Source organism: Lagenorhynchus albirostris, chromosome 21, assembly GCF_949774975.1.
Source record: "Lagenorhynchus albirostris chromosome 21, mLagAlb1.1, whole genome shotgun sequence".
Lineage (NCBI taxonomy): Eukaryota > Metazoa > Chordata > Mammalia > Artiodactyla > Delphinidae > Lagenorhynchus > Lagenorhynchus albirostris.
The window spans coordinates 3,793,125-3,816,139 of NC_083115.1; the positions used below are offsets into that span (position 1 = coordinate 3,793,125).

The 23,015-nt window shown below is 40.7% G+C and overlaps 1 protein-coding gene across 1 annotated transcript in view; it reads left to right on the forward strand.

The window, feature by feature from the left end:
• ZMAT4 (zinc finger matrin-type 4) overlaps window positions 1-23,015 on the forward strand; it is a 254,765-nt gene that overhangs the window by 210,454 nt on the left and 21,296 nt on the right. The window contains exon 5 of the mRNA XM_060136440.1: window positions 2,618-2,714. Coding sequence (XP_059992423.1) covers window positions 2,618-2,714 — 97 coding nt within the window. The remainder of the gene's footprint in view (window positions 1-2,617; window positions 2,715-23,015) is intronic.

The window sequence follows — 23,015 nt, forward strand, 5'->3', positions numbered from 1 at the left end:
ATATATCCAAGTTTTTTTCAGTAGTTTTTATCTACTGAAAAAAACTGCACAGGTTCAAGGTTGAGAATTATGCTTTATTCAGTGAACTTACTGAGGACTTTAGCCTGGGATACAGCCTTTCAGATAGCTCTAAGGGAGTGTTCCAAAAAAGTAAGGGAGAAGCCAGGATATATAGGAGTTTTTGCTGAGAAAAAAAAAAACAAACATGTGTTCAAACATCGCAAGATTACTGCTAATCATAAGAACAAAACATTTCAAGTTAATGATTTTAGTGCTTTTCTATGTATGGCAAGAGTCTTGGGTTCACTGAAGTGATCCTTTGATATGCATCTTAACTATCTCGGTCCAGTATCTTGTTTTTCTCCATCCTGAATCCCCTCAGGGAGCCCCATTGTCAGGAGGCCTGCAGTGGCTGATGACTCCTTTGTCTACTGAAATGGCAGGTGACATTCTTAGTTCCCACAGGGTAGAAAAATAATTTTTAAACAGCTCCAAACTTTATTGGAAGTGAGTTTTCCCCCTCCCTTAGCTCAGTTCTGCTTGGGCAGCCTATTCGCCATGGGAAAAGGGTGCATAGGCTCTTCCCTTCCTCTCTGCCTGTGGCTTTTGCTTTCCTTCCTTTATCTCTCCCTCAGGTTCCTCCAGGGCTGAGGGATGCGGGGTATCAGGTTAGAAAGGCGAGGGACATAAAGGTTTATTTGATAGATACCTATACAAAACTCGCATAGACACTGCCTGACTCTTTCTCATGGAGTGATTTCATGGCTTTTTCAAGAACTCAGCATTACTTGATACTTAGCCCATAGGCTATGTACCTCCTCTGGGGTCACTTTAAGGCCCTAGATATCCAGTTGAACCCTGCTAGCATCCTTCCGCTGATGCTAAGGAGAAACAGGCTCCAGACTTTGGAGCTTGTCAGCGTTGTCGAGTCCAGGACACTGGGCTCCAAGCACAATAAGGCATTCCTCAAGCTCTCTGAGTATTCCACTGAATCCTTTTCCCATGGGTTCGAGGTGAGAGAGAAGGAATCCCCCATCTCACATGGAAGAGGGTTAAGTCAAACTCATAGTATGATAGAGCTCCCTTTAAGAAATTCTCTATTTCTTTCTTTCTTCTCCAATCTCTTTTTCAGACTGGTGGTGAGGGATCAGCTTTAGGTGGGAAATGGCTCTTGACCACTTCTGTTGGATGCCCGGAACTGGGGCTCTCATACTCCACTTTAGTCATGGGGGTGTAGCTAGCATCTGTGTCTTAGAGCTTCAACCGGGGGCTTCATCCAAGATATTGGGAAATCAAGATTCCCTTGTAATATCTCTTTGCAATCATAATACCAGCTAGTTTTTGTTTATCACTTGTTGTATACCAGACGCTCCTTCATACATGCCTTATCTTACTCAGTCCTTCCCACAATCCTATGAGGAAACAGAAGTTCAGAGACGTCAAATAATTTGTGTCAAGTCACCCAGATAGCAGGTTGCAAAATTCTTTCCAACACTGTGCATTATTTTCTTTTTAGGAAAATAAGAATGATTTTTGTGTCTTAGAAAGAAAATACTATGCATTCATCAGGGAGAAAAAAATGCTATAGCTGTTTACTATCCTGGCTTTGACAATGGGAAGATATGGAATTTTGGAGCAAAATTAAGAACAACAAGTCTTAGTTGCTAAGCATTTGGATAGACTTATTCACTTAATTCTTATAAAACCTTGTGTTGTGGATGGACTCGTCTTCATGTTGTAGATGAAGAAACTGAGGCCAGGGGGATATTATGTGGCTTCCCCCTACAACGAGGAATATTTGGAGCCAGGATTTAAAATCCAAAGTCTTAGACCATGACCCTGAATCTACTTTTCCTCTCCACTCTGATGGGACAGAGCAGGAATATGAGCTGTGGAAGTTGTTTGGTTGATGCTTCTTTCAAACACATCCGACTCTAGATGAGGAGTGACAGAGGAGTCAAGGTTTTCACTAAACTCCTTGGAAACAAAGAGCATCTTATTCATCTTGGAATCCCTAGTGCCTGGTCCAAAGTTGATACTCTGTTAATGAATGAATGAAATGGATAAAGAGTCAATAACTTTCTTTTCAACTCTCTGGTGGAAAGTAAGTTTACATGTGGGTTAAATTAAGACAGCATCCTACATTTTGTAAGATGGTCTTGGGAGAAGAGCTCAGATGAATGATATCTAAACTTGAATTTCTTATTCGGTCCTTGGCATAGAGGTGGAAGTGGAATTGAGACCGAGTTTTTCTCTGGAGTCTCAAGTTTCACTGCAGAAATGACAGCTTACATGTCTCTCTGCCTTAAGGAAAAAATAGATTGCTTCTTTGTTTGGGTTATGAAGTATCTGGAAACATTTTACCCCAAAGAAGTATGTTCTAATAATTTCAGTCATCCAACAATGGGGCAGGTGGCTTCCAAAGTATTCACAGTCATACTTCTGCTGAGGAACCTGTTGGCTGGGCTCTTGGAAGGAAGGATTGAAATGTTATTGGTGGGGTAGACCAGATGGCTTCTAAGAGACTCTGTCCCTGACCTTTTGGAGATCTAGGATTCGTTCAGGTGGTTGATGACAAGGATGTAGCTAACCAGGTCTGTGTGTCTGTCGTCCACAGGTCTGAGGCGCAATTACAGATGTACCATCTGCAGTGTCTCTCTAAACTCAATAGAACAGTATCATGCCCATCTGAAAGGATCTAAACATCAGACCAAGTAGGTACTTTCATGCTTTCACTCTTCAGTCCTTTTGTATGTAACTTCTAGCATGATGAATAAAGGCTAACCACTTTACTTATTTCAAAATAAGTAGATGAAAACTGTATCTCTTATCTCCAAGGTTCCCTTGATATTTATGCTGTTCAAGCCTCCAGAGTCTGCCTAGCACCGCTTGAAGAATGACTTCTTGCCTTTTTTGGACACAGTAATGACAATTTTTTTTTCACTTTTTCCTTCTTTTCAAGGCTAGTCAGCACATTTGTATGAACTTCAGGAAACTTTTAGATCTATATTAAGTGTTTTAAAATAAGCAATGTAGTCTCTACTTGGAGGATGGGCCAGACCTCCGTGTTGGGAAGTCAAATTCTGTGAATGTCTTCGACCACTTTCTATTTCTAGAAGCATATTGTTGCTTAGTCTGGAAACCCAACAGATCCCCTGGAATTTTAAGTCATTCACATACATAGCTATTTTCAATTCAATGGAAGCTCATTCCATTCCCCCTCCCCCAAATTCTCATGATTTTAAACCAGAAAAGTCTAATCAGGCATCATTTTCCCTGCATTTATATTGCTCATCTTTTTAGAAAACCGATGACATTAGCTTTTAGGTATTTTTAAAGTAGCTGCTAGGACTGCTAATAAGATCTAATAAAATAGGAAAAAACAAAGAATATCTCAAAAATATGTAATTTTCCTGAATATAATTGTTTTCATTTCTCTCATATTCATTAGCAGAATCATTGAACAGATTCGACTGTATCAGGGCCTCATAAGTAATGAATGATTCATTTAACAAAGGTTTGTGGGGCGCCCACTGTGTGCCAGGCCCCGAGTGTGCCCTGGGGAAGGAAAGATGAATGGATTTAGGCCTTCCTCTTGGGGAGCTCCCTGACAGGCTGGGGAAACAGTCATGTAAACACATAGATTGTTCTCTGTTGCCATAATGTGGGCACCCCGAGCTTTGAGGACCAGGACAGGGACATCAGTGCAGAGGCCGAGCTCATAAGGATGAAGTCGTCAGGGTCTGATTTTGTTTCCCATTATCACCCAGCCCCCAGCGCAACACTTGATACGTATTAAGGGCTTCGTAAACATTCCTGATGGAGTGAATGTGTGATTTTTAAAAGATGAGTAACAACAGCAGAAACTAACACAACACAGTAAAGCAATTATACTCCAATAAAGATGTCCAAAAAAAAAAAAAGAAGAAGAGAAGATGAGTAACCATTTCCCAAGCACGGATAGGAAGGTACGTTCCAGGCAGGGAAATTTCTTGGCAAAGATACTGTAAAGACATAGATTCACAGGGGTTTCTGGCTTCAGGGGAGAAGTTTAAGCCCAGAGTTCCTACTGACTCAGTTTTTCCACAATATTGTGCAGTTCGGTGAGTCAAAGCTGCTTTCATCACTTGCTTTACTCTGATCCACCCCCAAAGAGCTTTTATCAAGGAAGTTCTTCAGAAACAAGACTGTCTCTGATTCTCAGCACCTAGAGCACTTGTATTGATTATTGGGAGCTGCTGCCCCAACCCCATCCCCAACCCCCAGAACGGTCCCTTCAGCATCTCTCTGACCCTCCCGTTGTGAGCCACACTGTATGCATTCTAACGAGCACGCATCTGACGTACGCGCAGACACCTTACAAGGAGCTGCAACGGTAAATGATCATCTTTTAGGGGCATGTATTTACTGCTCTTCATAAATAGAAAAAGGTAGACAACAGTGACTTTAGGTGGCAAGAATCATGTCAATAACTGATGCAGATAGATAGCATCTCCAGCTTCAGGAACATACCTACGTCTCTATGTTTACCTATAAAACTTCATGTGACAGAATTTGTGCTAGGCATAGTCACACCTAATACCTTGTTTATTCCCCTTAACTACCTTGAGATACATATTACTGACCCATTATTTGATCTGAGAAACTAAGGCTCAGAGAGGCAAAGTAACTTTCGCAGCACCACTTTGCCAAAAAATGGCAGAAACAGGACTGGACCCAGCAGCGTGTGACTCTCACTTTTAGTTAATTCGTGTCACTCAGCCACCACAGACAGGCTTTGGACACAGGACTGCAGGGACTGCCAGTAGAGAGTCTTATGATGAATTTTGAAAAAGGACATTGCTTCCCTGGTGTAATTTAATAAGTATACGGGACTTCAGAAGGGTACGTCTCCTGCTGTGCTGCCTTCTTTCCAATAAACAAGACAGTTTGCTTTTTTTTTGTAACCACAAAAGCACAAGGTTGAAGAAACCTTGAAGAAAATAATTGTCATAGCTCTGTCCCGCAGGCCATTTCATCTGTCCTTATACCAGATTTGAGTATCCTGGGTGTGTATATGAGTCTGTCTTTGTTTACGAGACAGACGGTTCCATAATTTTCTTATAATATCCTTGTTAGGTTTGGTTTCAAGTGTGTGAGGGCCTCGATAAACAGATTCTATTTCTAATCCCTGAATGAGTTTGTGGTAGACTGCTGCTAGTTCTTGCCTTAAATACAAGGAAGAATTCATTAGTGAAGCCATCTAGGCCTAAAAATGTATGCTATGGGAGTATTTTTCTTAGAAATTTAGTTTCTTTAATACAGCATTATTCATATCTTCTATTCTTATATCAGCTTAAATAACCTGTCTTGCAATTCATTTATCCATTTCATTTACATTTTAAAATATATTGGTATAAAATTGTTCATTTTATCCCCTAATTTTATTTTTAATGCTTGTGGAATATTTTTCTTTCCAGACACTGTTTATTTATCTCTTCCTTTTTTTTTTTTTTTTTGTTGATCACTTTTCCTGTTAGAAGTTTATCAATCTTTATTAGTTTTTTTTTTTTTTTGGATGAACAAATGTTGGGGATTTGTTGATTTTCTTTATGTACAGTTATTTTATGACATTTAAAATATTATTTCTTTCTTTCTACTTCCTTTGGATTTAATTTGCATTTTCCCCTAGCTTCTTAATATAAAAGTATAGGTTCTATAATTAAAAAGAATCTGAAAAAGAATATATATGAATATAAATAAATGGTTCTATCTATCAATTAGGCCAAGTTTCTTAATCTTGTTCAAATCAGTATATTCTTACTGATTTTCTTGTCTGCTTTTTATATCCATGAGAAGCAGACATAATTAAAAACCTCCAGCTGTACATATGATGTGCCTATGTGTCTTCTTAATTCTATCTTTTCTTTTTTGTTTTATATATTTAAAGGTATATTATTAGATACTTACAAATTTAGGATTTTTTAATGTACTGTTATTGTACAGGCCCTTTTTTTAATCACTATTTGCCATTGTGAAATATCCTTCTTTGTTACTAGTAGTATCTTCCTTGAAGTATACCAACATCAACTACAGCAACTCTTCAAGGCTTTCAAAACTTTTTCCTTTAAATTGTATCCAGCTTTTATTTTGTTCTCAGGTGGAAGCTTAGTGTGATGGAAGTCAGCCAAATGGTTCTTAACTGTTTTAATCTGACTAAGTCAACATAAGTAGTAAAGTGTCTGTAATTTTCAAGGTCTTATATTTATATTTTTGCAGTCGTTTCTAGAGGAGCGTTGAGATGAGCAGAGATGATTCAGTTGTGTAGTGGAAAGGACACTGAATTTTATTTCTAGTGCAGCTTTGCCACTGAGTGACCCTGGGCACTGACAAACCTTCTTTAAGTTTCACTTCCCTCAAAGATGAGTGTTTGGGCTTCCCTGGTGGCACAGTGGTTGAGAGTCCGCCTGCCGATGCAGGGAACACGGGTTCGTGCCCCGGTCCGGGAAGATCCCACATGCCGTGGAGCGGCTGGGCCCATGAGCCATGGCCGCTGAGCCTGCGCGTCCGGAGCCTGTGCTCTGCAACGGGAGAGGCCACAACAGTGAGAGGCCCGCGTACCGCAAAAAAATAAAATAAAATAAAATAAAAATAAAATAAAAGATGAGTGTTTAATGATGACAAGAACACAACAAATATGCTTCCACTTTCCATGCTTTGCTCATGATCCTGGTATTCTTGTCTACGAATCCTGAATTCAGACCTAAAATTTTTCCTAAAACATGTCCCGGTCAGCCTTGAGCATTTATTGAAGTTAGCAATGACCCTCTCTGCCCCAGTCATGTCCACCCAGAACCTCAGAATATGACCTTATTTGTAAATAGGGTCTTTGCGATGTAAAAGTTAAGAATCTCAAGATGAAATCTTTCTGGATTTTTGAGAATGATTTATGGTGTCTTTATGAGAGAAAGGAAAGGGAGATTTGAACACACGGAGAAGGTGGCCCCGTGAAGACAGATGCAGAGACTGGGGTTCTGTTTCCTCAAGCCAAGGAACACCAGGAGCCAGCAGCATCTGGAGGAGGCAAGAAGGAATCTCCTCCAGAGCTTTTGGAGGGAGTGTGCCCTGCTGACTCCTTGATTCCAGACTTTCATCTTCTAGAACCTTGAGAGAATAAATTTCTGTTGTTTGAAGACACTCAGTTTTGGGTACTTCTTTAAGGGCAGCCCTAGGAAATTAATACGGTGTGAAACCTACATGCCTTGTTCCATAAGTAATCCTTCAGTCGTATTTTCTGGGCAACTGCTTACAATGCCAATCCCGATAATGACAATGATGAAGGTCATAGTGATGCGGGTGGAGAAGATGGTGATGATGACGATGCCACCACTGGTAACCAACGTGGGACTTGTCTGAGACTGGGACACAGCCACAGACTAAAATGCTTTGGCAGTGTTACATCTAATACACACAGCAGTCCTGTAATTGACCAGAGGCTCCACTTTATAGGTTAGAAAATTGAGTCTCAGAGAAGTTCAGTGACTTGCCCAAGGTCCCCCCAAAAACTGGTCAGCAGAGTCAAGAACAGAAGTCAGGTTATTGGCAACCTTTACTCTAACTGTTATAACAGTACTTAAGTAATACTATTATTATTATATTGCTCTTTACTAGTAGTAAAAAGACTTTTTCTTTTTTTTGGCAAATGTCATAAACAGCAAAATGACTGTCGAATTTTGCTCCATGGTTAAATTGCAAGAGAAATATTCAATAGCTAATGAGAGTAAAGGTTTCAAAATGCAAATGATCACACTGGCATATAAAGCAATTGCCTATTGGTAGATTTTTCAGCATTTCTGGGGGATCTAGTCTGTCAATTAGAACAAATGTTTAAAATGAAAGTTAAAGGCAGATGAGTACATACCATAGACTAATGAACAATTCCCCCATAATGTACTTAAGTTTGAGTTTAGGGAACACTTCAAGCCTCAGGACATTGTATTACCTAGAATTAAAGGTTATAAAATTTGTCATTACTTACTTTGATATTTCATTTGGTTGAAAATGAGGTACAAGTGTTTAAGAGAATAAATCAGACTGACCAAAAGTTAGTAGTAATTTCTATATGTGCTGCTTCCTTTGAGAAGAAGCCTGAAGTGGTGATATCAATTGCTTTTTCTGCAATTTTTCTCAATTAGTATGAATCCTCCAGACAAAGCCTTCATATTATTCATTTCCCCATTATATTCATTTATTTGTGAAGTGATTGAGTGGATGTTCAGTCTAATTTTCAGAGCTAGAATATATTTGCTTTAAATACCTTGGAATTCAGTTCCTGCATTCAGGATAATAGTTAGTTGTGTGTGTGTAGGAGGAGGGTGGAATAATAAATAATAAAAATAAATATTTTTGCAAGAGATGCCCAGCATGAAGAAGCTTCTGTACTTATAACAAATAAAAATAGCTTAATATACCAAGAAGATGTTCTCTTTGGAAACAAGCAAACAAAAACCAAATCAAGGCACGGACTTCTTCGAAGTCTAAAAGTATAGAACTTTTTTTTGTAGAATTTTCAATGTGATTTACTGGCATTAACCAAGAATTTCAATAACCTAAGGGATTGGGACTTTGGTTCTAAGTTCTGAGATGGGCAGGGCATAAGACAGTGTTGAAAACAGAGCTGTCCTTTCCCAAAGAGGATCAAGTTATTTCTCTTCAGCTGATAATTATTCCAAGCCTTGAAAAGCCTTGGAATAAAGGGCAAAATCTAGAATCCAAGGCAAAGGAGCTCCTGCGGGAAGTGGAGCATGTGGAATATCACCACGTCTTTCTAGCCAAAGGGCTAGGTTTACATCCTAGGCACTGTAAGTGGGGTGCCTCATGCAGCACGAGGATGGGGATGAGACAGGGCCTGGGGGTCAAAGGGCATTCTCTATTTAGTCCTGTTTTTTAAATTTTATTTATTAAACTATAGTTGATATACAATATGAAGTTAGCTTTAGGTGTACAGCTTCAGATTCTATTCCATTGTAGGTCATTACAAGATACTGAATACAGTTCCCTGTGGTACACAGTAAATACTTGTTGTTTATCTATTTTATATATAGTAGTGTGTATCTATTAATCCCATAATCCTAATTTATCCCTCACCCTCCCCTTTCCCCTTTGGTAAGCATAAATTTATCTTCTATGTCTGTGAATCTGTTTCTGTTTTGTAAATAAGTTCATGTGTATCATTTTTTTAGAGTCCACATATAAGTGGTATCATATGATATTTGTCTTTCTTGGGCTAACTTACTTCACTTAGTATGATAATCTCTGAGTCCATCCATGTTGCTGCAAGTGGCACAATTTCATTCTTTTTTATGGCTGAGTAATATTCCATTATATATATGTATATATACCACATCTTTTTTATCCATTCCTCTGTTGATGGACACTTAGGTTGCTTCCATGTCTTGCTTATGTACATAGTGCTGCTGTGAACACTGGGGAGCATGTCTCTTTTTGAATTAGAGTTTTCATCTTTTCTGGACATATGCCCAGTAGTGGGATTGCTGGATCAGACGGTAACTCTATTTTCAGTTTTTTTAAAGAAACTCCAGATTGTTTTTCACAGTTAGCCCTGTTTTTTACAGAACATTCGAGTTCACTACTGTCACGAGCCCTCCCTTCTCTGAGGGAGGCCTCAGAGCCCAACTTCTCAAATGGAAGAGACAATAGTTTCTAGATAGAGGGATTCCAGAGAAGCCAGAAAAAACTAGATCTGTCTCTCTCTACGGCACTGATGCACAGGCAATTCTAACAGCTGTACTTTTTCCTAAGTCTCACTTGCATGCTTTTGCTCTACATGCCATATCTAGGGATACATTACAATTACAGTCTGTGAATAGATTAGGCCTTTTGTGGGCTTGAAAAGTACTAAATGGGGAGCATTTTCACTCTTCCATATTATTTATAGAATATGACTGATGACCCCTAGTGCTCTTTAGCTCACTCGTTTCCCACCCCCCCCTCTTCTGGACAGACTTGTAATCATTATTTTGTCTTGCTTGAAATTTGCGTGAGTCATGGCTGTCTCCAGAGTGGTTCTGAGCCGATGCTTTCAAGTCTCAGCTTTAATTGTGGGTCCCATTGCCCACCTCTCATGTTCTTTGTCAGGCTGCTTCAGAGAGTCACCTAGTACCAGTCTCCAAGGGTGCAAGGCCGTTACCTGATTTGGTTCTGAAAAGTGCATCTGTGTCAAGAGAGAAAAGAACCACCAGAAGGAGGTGATAGAGCCCAACAGGCCTGGCCTGGGATGTGGACAGCAAGTCCCAGGGTCACTGCTTCTCAAATCATGTCCCCTCACTGAGTTTCAAAGCCCTCATTGAATATAGGGTAGTCAAGGTCTCTATCAACCCAACATTCTCTAATTTTATGCTTCAAGACTGAGCTTTTTAAACTTTTTAGTATTTTCCAGCGGCAGAAGAGTGGCTGTGAAGTCATCCTTCTTTCGTGTTTACCTCTCTCCTGCTGGGTGGCCCAGAAATTGACCAGCCCCCTCACACGCAGGTCCTGCTAGAGGAAAAGTGTCCTCCAGGCCTGTTTATCCTGTTCTTGAACAAAAGGCAGAGGGGCTTTTCCAAGGCTATGACTTGGGGCAAAAGAAGTGAAGTTGGTCATATCAGGAGAAAGTAGAGAAGGAAGCTTATTTTCACTTCATTCCACGCTATGAATACCAAGCACACATTCTGGTGGTTTCTCAGGCAAACGGGAGGAGTGGGAGGGGGTGAGGAAGGCTTGAAAGGGAACCTGGACCCATCACCTGAGCAGTCCAGGCTTCTGTCCTTACACTCATTCTGGGTCTTTTATAAGTTACTGTAACCCCTTCTCACACGTCTCCCCAGAGTTCATTAGACACTAGAGTATGTCCAGCTGTAAGCTATCTTTAGCTGCTCTTGACTTTTACTCCAACTGGACTTTGGTAAAATGTTGAATTTGGCCGGTGTTTGTCTAATCTCTTAAAAGTTGTCATGGAACATGGAATGCCAGGGAATTGAATTAAAATAAATGAAGGACCTTGCTTCATTTAGGTCAATGTTGACAGGGGAGTAGGTGGAGGAGATAAGATGGGGATGGACACGTGCCTTGGTTATGTTCCTGAGTCCAGCTCTCCATCTCTGCCCTTTGGCTGGAGAAGAGGATTAAGTCCATTCTGGCTTGGATTTTCATAGTGTAAATGGGGTAGTGGTTTGAGTGATTGGACAAATCAGCCCCTCACCCCATTTAATTCACTCCCATGACCAAAATCTGTTGAGTGCCTGCTATGTTTGAGGCATTGAAACAGGCCTTGGGGACAACAGAAGGAGCTCCCTTTACCTCTCAGCAAGTATATAATCTAGTTGAGAGGAAGCAACATGTAGTCAAGTAAATACAGTTAAAATCAACATAGGATATATTGGCACAAAATGCTGCTGGAATTCAGAAGTAGTTGCATCTGGTTGGGGGCCAGCAGGAAAGGTGGTCATGGGGTGAGTACAGGAAAGTGGCTTGGGAAGGAGACCATCTGCGTTCAATCTTGGCTCTATATCTACTGATTGGGTGGCCTCGAGCTTGTTACTTAAAGCCCTGTCTGGAGCTTAGTTTCCACACCTGTAAAATATGACAGATTTTTAAAAGTTTTAGCAAAACTGACTGTGGTGAGGATTGAGGGTTTTTTTTTTTTAAGTCGTTATTGAATTTGTTACAATATTGCTCCTGCTTTCTTATGTTTTGGTTTTTTGGCCTGGAGGCATGTGGGATCTTAGTTCCCTGACCAGGAAGGCATTGGAAGGCCAAGTCTTAACCACTGGACTGCCAGGGAAGTTCCTAGGATTGAGTTTTAAGAACAACAAGAAACAACAATAACAAAAATTACAAAACTTCTTAGACAGTACTTGGCATGAATGGCATGAACTTTTTTCTCATGTGTTAATTATCATTCTGTAATAATGAAATGACATTTGAAATGGACTTTGGGGAACAGGCAGATGAATACTGAGGGATTCGTCAGTACTTCTTTATCCCAAGTACTTCTTCTGTAAACTTGGTCCATAATTCTTCATAGCAAACTCTAGTTGCTTCTGCCCAAAGTTTGGATTTTGGACTCACAAAAGTTCAGACCTGTTCAGGGTTTAGAACCCAAACTGACCTAAACCAGACAGTGGGATATAAAGAATTATCTAGGACAGTCCTCCGAAGACTGTTCTCGCTCTGAGTTTCTTGTGGTCTAATGCTTTCCACCTACTCCAAGTCTTCATTTTATACAACAGTTTCAACCTTGGTGTTCAATCTTGCAACATCAGAAAGAGCATTTTGTTTTTAACATTTATTTTATTGGAGTATAGTTTGTTCACAATGTTGTGTTAATTTCTGCTGTACAGCAAAGTGATTCAGTTATACATATATGTATACTTTCTTCTTCATATCTTTTCCATGATGGTTTATTATAGGATATTGAATATAGTTCTGTGTGCTACACAGTAGGACCTCGTTGTTTATCCATTCTATATATAATAGTTTGTTACCAGTTACATTTTTTCAGCCGTCTATAATTAGCACATTATTCTCCAAAGACCATGGATAATAATACTTGAAAGTAAACAAAATAAATTGAACTATGCTCCTGGCTGTATTTCCTAAAATCATTTTCCCAATATTCTTTGAGACTCCCTGGAGAGATTTTCTTTACCATTGTGATAACATGGAGCTCATTTTTCTTCTCCATTTGCATTTTTATTTCACCATTAAAAAATAATATGTATCCTTTTTACGCAGGCATCTGTCTGCTGCAGCACATACTAGATCCTTAGCTAATCTCAACATTAACTTATTAAATCCGATTTTGATTCACAGCATTTGATAAATCCCCTATGTTGCAGAATTGGAAGGGTTTTCTCAAAAACAAATGATCTCCATGTATGAGGGAGACACATCTTTAAGTGTTAACCACTGCTATTTAAGTTATAACTTAATGATAAATATTTTGAAGATTTTTTCTTCTTTGAGTTAATATTATCTAGACCATTCAATATTGTGTTAAGTGTAGCCAGATGTAACCAAAAGCTGGACCTCAGTCCGAATATGCATTTTGAGCATCATTATGGTATATACTTGTCACTTTGAATAGTCCCTAACAGAAAATAGGAAATGTGTATATTTTTCTATAGCTTTTAGAGTCACAAAGAAATCTCAGTCCATTTCATGCTGAATAGTCAAATATAAATCAAAATCTATATAGCTAGCTTTCAGAAATGTTGGTGATATTTCAAGCTCAGGACACAATTACTTCAAAGTTCTACCCACAGCTTCTGGTCCTGTTATACTTTCCAGAGATATATCTGTCTTTTCTCTTCCTTATTTAAGTGCTCTTTCTTCTAAAGACACCCAACAGGCTAACATGTGCTCTTTACTCTTTTTGATTTCCAAAACCATCACCACTGAATTTATTCCTGTTCTAACAAAAAAGATTCTGTAATAGCCTCAAATAGAGGAGTTTCAGACCTCTGATTTTCTTTCCTTGCTAATAAAGTTCAAACAATAGATTCTGTTTTCTAACATCTTTCCAGTGCTAAAGATAAACTTACTAATAGCTAAGATTTTCACGGTCAGGCATCTTACCTAAATGAGAACCTAGTTGCCCTGGAGTATCTATATTGGAAAGGACCCTTTTAGACCAACTACACAGGTTTCTATCTCTTCCTCTTAGAACCAGATGTTATGATTGTGTTATTCCGTATTTTATCAGAGTCCTGCAGGTAAAAAGTGTGCTTTCCGTGGAAAAGAGAGACCTGATCAGAATGTATTCTGAGAGATTCATTACTGCCAGGAAATTAAGTGGATTAGAAGGAAGCTATTTAAAAGCGACAGGAAGGGGGTCAGGCTCCCTCACACCAGTATTTTAGGAAAACAAGTACAAGTGAAAACAAGTACCAGTAAAAGATCTACCAGCACATTTCATTGTGTATGTACATTGGAGTGGCATCTTTCATTTCAAATTTAACTCTCAAGAAACCCAGTAACAAGCCACTAATTAGTCTTCTAGAACATGCAAATGATAGTCCTACAGTGAAGCTAGAGAGTTCATTCTGCAGATGGAATTTAGTCCACTGATGATCTGTTTTCGGTGACACAACATGTCATGATGAAAGAATTCCAGGATATCCATTGATCGGGTCAGTAGTTGAGTCAGTTATTACAGAGCAATCCACTGCGTGCTAGGGTCCAAGGCACTTACCAGAGAACGACAAATTAACAAGTTGCCTTCCCTATCCTTAAAGCACTGGTGTAATTTTTAAAGTGCCTCAGAAATAAAGCTTTGTGATCCCAGAGAGTAACCCCTCATTCTGGGGTCTCTCTGGAGGGAGAGAGGGCTGGTGGCCCATCTCAGCGATGGAGGCTGGTGAGCTCTCTGAGCAGCTGTCAGCGCAGTGGAGCCGGGTGACCAGACGTAGCATCCCCAGCTGTGCCTCCAAGCAGCTTTCAGGATCCAGAGCAGCCTGGAACCTGAGTTGGGAAGGGAGGAGAGAAGATGATCTGAGGATGCAGGAAGGATGTCAAGTGTGAACAAGACGAAGCGTCGAGAAAGCACTTGCCGTTTTGTCGTCTTGGCCGTCCCAGAAGCTCTGCCTTCTAAGGCTTTCCCAAAAAAGCCTTTGCTTTCTTCACTCAAAACTTCATATTTTCTGGGTTTTCTTTGAAGAGCCCTCATGACTTATATAGGATGATTTAAATCTTGTAACACCTGATTGGATATGTCATTTCTATTCCTGGGAAGAAACCGGGAATGAAAATTACATTAAGAAAAAGTGACATTCGTGATCAAAGAAGGATGATTAGAGGCATTCACCTGTCCAACTTGGGTTGAAAATCAATTCTAATTATTTGTTTTCTCTTCATGCTTATAACACGTTCTCTAGTGTGTGGTTCTAGGACTTGGTAGCAAATGATTAGCTTCTATAAGATAGCACGCAGATAAAAGCGTCACCCTGAGTCAGATATTCATAACAAGAACTGCTTTATGTGCCAAAGCAGACTTTTTTACTATCCAAGCAGCTAATTTTTCTTTTAACCTTGAAGGAGAATTGTTCTTGGATCTTTTGATTAAAATATCTCATCCTATGCTCACAGTGGATGCGCAGCAATTAATAGTTTTTCTTTTCTCAACCGTCTAATTAGGGTTGAGGCCAACAGCATACAATGACTAAAGCCAAGGACTATCGCGAATATCAGTCCAAGATGTTCTCTGCTAATTGTGAGTAATTTCTTCATTCCCCTGAGAGGATGTGACAGCCTGGACCACTGGACCTGCCTTAGGATGTGATATCAGGGAATGGCTTTCTTCTCTCAAAGTGATACCCTTCCCTCCATACACACCTGCTAGCTAACTGGGGAAGAAGAAAAAAAATTGCTTCTGTCTACTTTCCCATAGAAGTCCCAGGGTTAGTTGTACAATAGAAGTCCCAGGGTTAGTTGTACAATGGGGTGTGTAAATGACAAATCTGAGAATCTCATCCATGAGAAATTTAGACGGGAGGCCCTGAGGTCGACATTTAAAGGGTGTCGTTGAGTGGGGCAGAGAGGGCAGAAGGGGGGCTGGGACAGGCAAGGTCAAGCTTGGCCTCTTTGGGCCCAGGGCCAGGCAAGCATGAAGAAATAACATCTGCTTCCATGTACTCTGGACTTATCAAAAGGCAAATGAGAAATGTAAAACTCAAGGAGATGATAACTATTTCTTCTACACACTATTTCTAGACCTCCTCCCCGTCATGGCTGTGTCCATGGTTAGCTTACTGCCCATAAAGCAGAGATTTCAAATATTCTGGAACAGCTGTAGATGTACTGAGCTCATGACTCACCCACCCATTTTTATCCTTTTGGAGGACAGGCGGGGAATAAGTAGCTTCATTACCATTTTCAGTCAGAGAAGTGTTGGTGGACAGCAGATGTGTGGCCTCCGAGAGTCTGGGGAGCCTGGCATGAGAAAATGGGGAAGGCCTCTCCTCCTGCCACCATGGGGCGAGAGGTCAGAGGCTGTCCCTGCAGGGGACTGACCACGGGAAGCAAAGGTAGGGGCTGGAAGGGCCTGAGATGCCCCACTTCTGTTTCCCAGCCTCCCCCCGACTTCTCCAGTTTCTGATTGGTTTTCAGAGTTAAGGGTTGGCCATCTTTAGGGACAGAGCCCCTGTAGCCTAATAAACCATGTGCTTCTCATCCGTCTTCATCTGTACTGGTCCAATCAGAAGGTCGGAGGTGGGGAGATGGATTATCAAGTCATGGAAGATCATGCAGGTGGAAACGTTTAAGACATAGTTCTAGCTCAGATTTCAAAATCTAGTTTCGAACATTTCTTTTTCTTACATACTTTTCACTTTAAAATTCTTTCTCCTACTAATAGTACTCAAAGAAGATGAATTGCATCTGTTACTTTTGGATTTAGAGAGCGGATGTAGTTACGATTTCTTGGCCCGTTCCTCCATTGGTAGAGCCAAAGACTTGAGAATAATTCCATTTGATTCCATGTATTTATGTGTAGCTAAATGTCACATATTGTAAGGCTAGAAGACCAGCCAACAGTGCGATCCCTGCCTTCAAGAAGCCTAAAATTTACATGAGCAGACTAAATTAACAGGTGAACATACTAAAAGAACATCTAAATGCTAATATCTGAGAGGGATCTTACATAACATCATGCAAGGAATCAAGAGAAGGGAGAATAAATGAGAAATATGCTTGGGTGAGATGAACCTGGGCTGGGGAACAAGGAGAGATTCAGTCTGGGGTGGGATGAGTTTAAGGGTCCAGGAACATTCAGGTGGAGATTCCAGTGGACATTTAGGTTTATGAGACTGGAATGCAGATCACAGATAACAGTTGAGATACAGATTCGGGGGTCATCAGCTCATAGGAGATTGTTGAAGTGGATGAGTTGGAAAAAGATGAGATTATTCAAAGAGAGTGTATGGAGAACAGGGACACACACACATTTGTGCACACACACACAGGGTGACAAAGGAAGTGATGTCATCACTTTTTCCCATAATAATGCATTTTATATTTCTTTTCAAGTAGGAGGAGAACAGGACAGATTAATGCTTCAGAAGCCAAGGAAGAAAAGCATTTCGAGAAGGAGGGTGCAAAACAGAGTCACCTCATACCAGAAAGAGTCAAGTAGGAAGGAGACGAAACATCCAGAGGGTTTGTCCATTAGGCAGCGGTGGTTGATCTTTGCCAGGGACATCTTGCTGAAATTCGGAGACCGTGTTGCCCACATTGTCTGGGGTGAGGACGAAGTGAGGGTGTTCCTCACCAGTGTTCTCACTGGATGAGCAATACTGACCTGCAACCCCACAGATCATAAGCAGTGAGGAGAGCAGAGGGTGACGTGCAGAGGAAAGGGCCTTGAGTGAGGACGCCACAGTAAATAGAGCCCTCATTTAAAACAATTGTGTGTGGAATTTCATGAAAACAGAGCTCTGTTTATTGGAACTGGGAAGGTAGGGTCAAAAGTGCCACCCACTGGACTTCTTCCCTGGCCCCTGCTGTCCTCTAGAACTCCGAGGGAGCATTCAATGATCGTTGCCGAATGGACCACAAGACGAAAGAGTCAAAGGTGCCTGCCTTTCTCCAGCCTGGAAGATGGAAGGGATGCTGATGGAGGCTGGCAGGGACTTCAGTCAGCTAAGCTTTAGACACATTGCTTTTGAAGTGATGGTACCTTATCAGAGTGAGGATGTCCTGTAGGTAGCTGGAAACAGGCAAGGTGTGCAGATACAAGCCAGGGCTTAAAACGGAGATGATGGAGTCAGCTAGATAGGATTGAGTTAAAGTCTGGAGAGTAGAGGTGTCATTTGGCATACAGACAGGGGTAGAGAGAAAACGCATCACCTTGGACAGTTCCCCCCTCCTAGCGCCTGACCTCTTACACACAGGGATTTGCAACAGAGATTTGACTTTAGGCAGCGTGGCCGCTGGTTAGACACTGTCTAAGGCTGTCGCCTTTGCATCTGATGCTGGAGCTTGGAGGATGCAGCACAGGCTGTTGGAAAGAGAAATGGATTGAAAGTGGGGAAGAGCCAGGACTAGCTCGAATTCGTGAGCACCAGCTGGAACCTGTGAGGATGGACGGAACCCCTTGTTACTGCTCACTGGTTATCACCACCCACCTCAGTGAAGGGTGCATTCTGCAGGAGAATCAGGTGTGGACCTGTGTGAACCGCAAAAGCGCTGACCTTCAAGTGTAAAAAGACAAAACTGGAACGAGACAGGGAAGGGCATTCTAGAAAACGTTCAGCCTAGCCATGTTAGCACGCTACAAAATGACCACAGCACACTAATAGAGCAGCTGGAAAACGATAGAAGGAAAAAGAGTTAAATGCCAGATGAAAGTCCAAGGCATTAAGTGCTGAGTCATTTGGTCCTTCTTTGAAAAAAATTAAATCAAAGAGGAACTTTAGAGAGCTCCAATTTTCTCAGGAAAATGAACTTGTTTTATTAATGAATGGCATTCTGAATCTCTTTGCTTTAGGTACATATAAAAATTATAAATGAAAGACCATCTTTTTAAATTTTTTTAACATCTTCATTGGAGTATAATTGCTTTACAATGGTGTGTTAGTTTCTGCTTTATAACGAAGTGAATCAGCTATACATATACATATATCCCCACATCTCTTCCCTCTTGCGTCTCCCTCCCTCCCACCCTCCCTATCCCACCCCTCTAGGTAGCTGGAGAAGACCATCTTTTTTTAAAGTAACCATATGGCTTTAATGAAAATATTCTAGAATCACATGTGTAAGATAATTAATATCCACCTAGAAGTGAACTGAACCCAGAATACTAAAGAACTGAAATACTACCTGGAGAATACATGGTTTCCTCTGAAATTAATTTAAATTACTGAAATTTATTTGAGGGGAAAGATACAATGATTTGTTTTCTCACTGGTGAGTAGAAAAAGAGAAAAAAACATTTTATGCTGGTGCTATAGCTTGGGGATTTATTACAGAGCTTTCCTGGAAAATAGAACATCTGTGGTTGCAAGTATTATTATTTATATAATTTGTTCAGGACAACGAGTTATGATAGAAGGTCCAATTTCCCTCAGTGAAATTGTCTATTTTACTTTCAGTGTGTATATTTAAAGCTTGACAGGGTTATGGAAGATTATTCCAAAGAAAATAGGTTAGCCATGTTGTGAATGGGTGGAGTTGGAAACTTGCTGGTGGCAGGAATGATGGCAATGACAGGGTCATCTCCTGAAGCTGACGTGAGGACAAGAGTTAGGCGACATACCTCAGGGGACAAAAAGGTGAATAACTTACAACAGACAACACCTGCTCTGTAATTCCTGCCAAGGAGATTATCAAAACAGTTTGGTCACAAAGGGGCTTATAGGGACCATTCCTGGGTGCTCTATTCTTTTCTATCAGCACACTTTCCAGAAGAGATCTAATCCAACTACACACACACATTATTTATTTATCTATATGAGTATTTATATATAAATACACACACACACATATATCTATGGAGATATGGATTTGATTCTATGTATATACACACACATACTATCATATATACATTTGGTGGTGTATGTATGTATATACATATATGTGTGTATATATGTATATAAACACTTTCCCCTGGAATTCCAGACTCTATTCAGATCTCAAACATAACATGGTTAAAAAGAGAAATCTTGATAATGTACAATATTTGTCTTTCTCTGTCTGACTTGTTTCACTAAGCATAATACCCTCCAGCTCCATCCGTGTCGCTGCAAATGGCATTACTTCATTCTTTTTTATGGCTGAGTAATATTCCATTGTATATATGTGCCACGTCTGTTTTATCCACTCATCTGTTGACATTTAGGTTGCTTCCATATTGTGGCTATTGTAAATAGTGCTGCTATGAACACTGAGGTGACTATATCTTTTTGAATTTGTGTTTTTGTTTTCTTTGGATATATATCCAGAAATGGAATTGCTGGATCATATGTTAGCTCTGTTTTTGGTTTTTTGAGGAACCTCCATGGTGTTTTCCATAATGGCAGCACCAATTTACATTCCCACCAACAATGCACTGGGCTTCCTTGATCCCCACATTCTTGCCAACACTTGTTATTTGCTGTCTTTTTGATGACAGCCATTCTGACAGGTATGAGGTGACATCTCATTTGTGGTTTTGATTTACATTTCCCTGTGGTTGAGCATTTTTTTCACGTGTCTATTGGCCATCTGTATGTCATCTTTGGAAAAAAATATGTTATCTCATATATGTTGAATCTAAGAAATAAAACAAATGAATATAACAAAACAGAAACAGAGCACAGATAATAGAGTACAAACTAGTGGTTGCCAGTGGGGCAGGATGAGGGTAGGGGAATAAGAGGTACAAATTGTTATGTATAAAGTAGATGAGCTGCAAGGACATATTGCACAGCACAGGGAATATAGCCAATATTATATAATAACTGTAAATGGATTATAATCCGTAAAATTATTGAATCACTATGTTGTATACCTGAAACTAATATAATATCGTAAATCACTATACTTCAATTAAAAATAAAAAAATAAATAAAAATTAGAAAACATCCTTTGGAAATACCAAAAAATATAAAATAAAATAAGAAAGGGAAACAAAAAGAAGGAACCGTTGACTTCCCTCTATAACCTCCTACCTCCTTCTCCCCTGATCTCCAAATATCTCTAAACATCACTACCATGTATCCAGTTTCTCAAGGCAAAAGTCTAGAAGTTAACCTTGATCCTTTTCTTTCCCTCCAGTTCCACATCTAATCTATCAGCAAGTCCTGGGACTCTGCCTCTCCACATCTCAAATCAGTCTGCATCTCTCCAGATCTTATTCTCTTTTACTAAAAATCCACTGAAGGCTACCCATTGTACCCAGAGGAGAATCCAAGCTCTTCATCCTGGTTCATGGAGCCCATGTGATCTGACCTCCAGCTACCTCTCTGTGTCAGCTCAGACCTACCTCCCCCTGCCCACTTGGATCCAGGCATACTGGCTGGCCTTCGTTCTGATTTTGAACCAGCCAAACCTTTTTTCTGCCTGAACTGGTATCCCCTACACAACCTGGATTTCTCCTTGATGTGCTTTTCCACCACTCATCACATGACTAGCTCCTCTTGTCAACCAGCTCTCAGCTTAAATGACTCTAAAATATTCTCTATCACATCAACCTATTTTGATTCTCTACCTAGCACTTATTCTTCTCTGATATTTCTATCTATCCATCCATCCATCCCTCCATCTATACTTTCACAAATAAAAATTCCAGAGGAACAGGGATTTTCTCGGTCATGTTCACTGCTATATCCCCGGTACCTGGAAGGGACCAGCCCACAGAAAGCATGCATTGCATTCTTGTTTTAAAGACAGAGAGAGAACACTTTAAGATGATATGGAAAATGCCATGTCAAAGGAAAGCAGAGGGTACCATGGGAGCACAAAAGAGGGGCAGCCAACCCAGCCTGGGAGAATTCCTGGAAGAGGTGCTACTTGCGTTGTTGATGAGTAGGTGTGCAGGAAATAAGCAGGTTGGTCTTACAGGTAGCAGAATCACATCGAAGTGATTTTTAGAACATCACTCCAACGTTGGATTGAAAAAGCTGCATATTGGAAAATTCGAGAAACAGAGACAACAGTTAAGTGATTATTAAGGTAGTCCAGGCCAGAACTAGGACCATGATTGCAGGACTGCATGGAGTAAGAGAGAGGGACACTGTCTTAGACAATAATAGTATTAGGAGCTGAAGAAAAGGATGAGTGAAAGTGAGCTTTATGAGATAACTCCAGACTTCAGAGTCAAGAACTAGAAGGATGGGGGTGGCATCACTTGAAGAAAGGGGGAGGAGCCGACTTGAGACAAAGAGGAAGATGATGAGCTCAGCTTTAGTCATGTTAAGTCTGAGATGTGTGTGTGGAGCATTCAGAAAGATTCTCCACTAAAACACTGGATATAAGAGTTGGCAGTGAGGGTTGGTGGTACAAAATCAGTTAGGAGTGTTTCCACACCTGTGGACTTGGGAACCCTCATATAGGTGGTTGTTAAAATGAAGAACATGGGCTTCCCTGGTGGCGCAGTGGTTGAGAGTCCGCCTGCCGATGCAGGGGACACGGGTTCATGCCCCGGTTCGGGAAGATCCCACATGCCGCGGAGCAGCTGGGCGCGTAAGCCATGGCCGCTGAGCCTGTGCGTCCGGAGCCTGTGCTCCACAACGGGAGAGGCCACAACAGTGAGAGGCCCTCGTACTGCAAAAACAAAAAACAAAAAAATGAAGAACATGACTGCTGCTGGATAAAAAGGATAAAGGGTGAAAAGAGAGGCCAGCAAGTGCGAAACCCTGGAAATAGCAAATTTTAAGTGTGGGTAAAATATATTATACGAAGGACAGCCGAAAGGAATCGTTATAGAGGTGGGAGGATCGCATGGCTGGTATCTTGGAACACTGGATGGATTTTTAAGAAGGAGGGAGTCATGGGCAGAGTCAAATGCAGGAGAGAAGTCTGGTAAGGTAAAGTCTAAATGCTATCTGGATAGTGTAGAAGTGGGCTGTTTCGATGACCTCAGGAAAAGCATTTTGTGGAGTGGTCGGGAGAGAAGATGGATTTCGGGGTGTTGCAGGAAGAAGAGAGGGGAGGAAGGGACGATGGTGGTGTGGACTGTTCCTTGAATAAACTCACCTTGCATAGAAAAGGGAAAGATCCGTGAGGAAATGAGCCTCTGCTGAGAATGACGGGGTGGGGACTGGAGGAGAGGCCGTGCCCCTTTGCAGTGAAGAGCATGGGCTCTGACATTAGTCAGTGGGCACACAACTCAGTAGTTGTTTGACATTGAGAAAGTAACTTAACCTTTCTGGGTTTTGGTTTCTTCATCTGTAACATGGGGATACCAGGACCTATCTCATGGGGTTATGAGAATCAAATAGGATCATTACCATAAAGCTAAGCACTGTGCTTAGCTTGGGCAGGCGCTCCAGTGTGTTAGC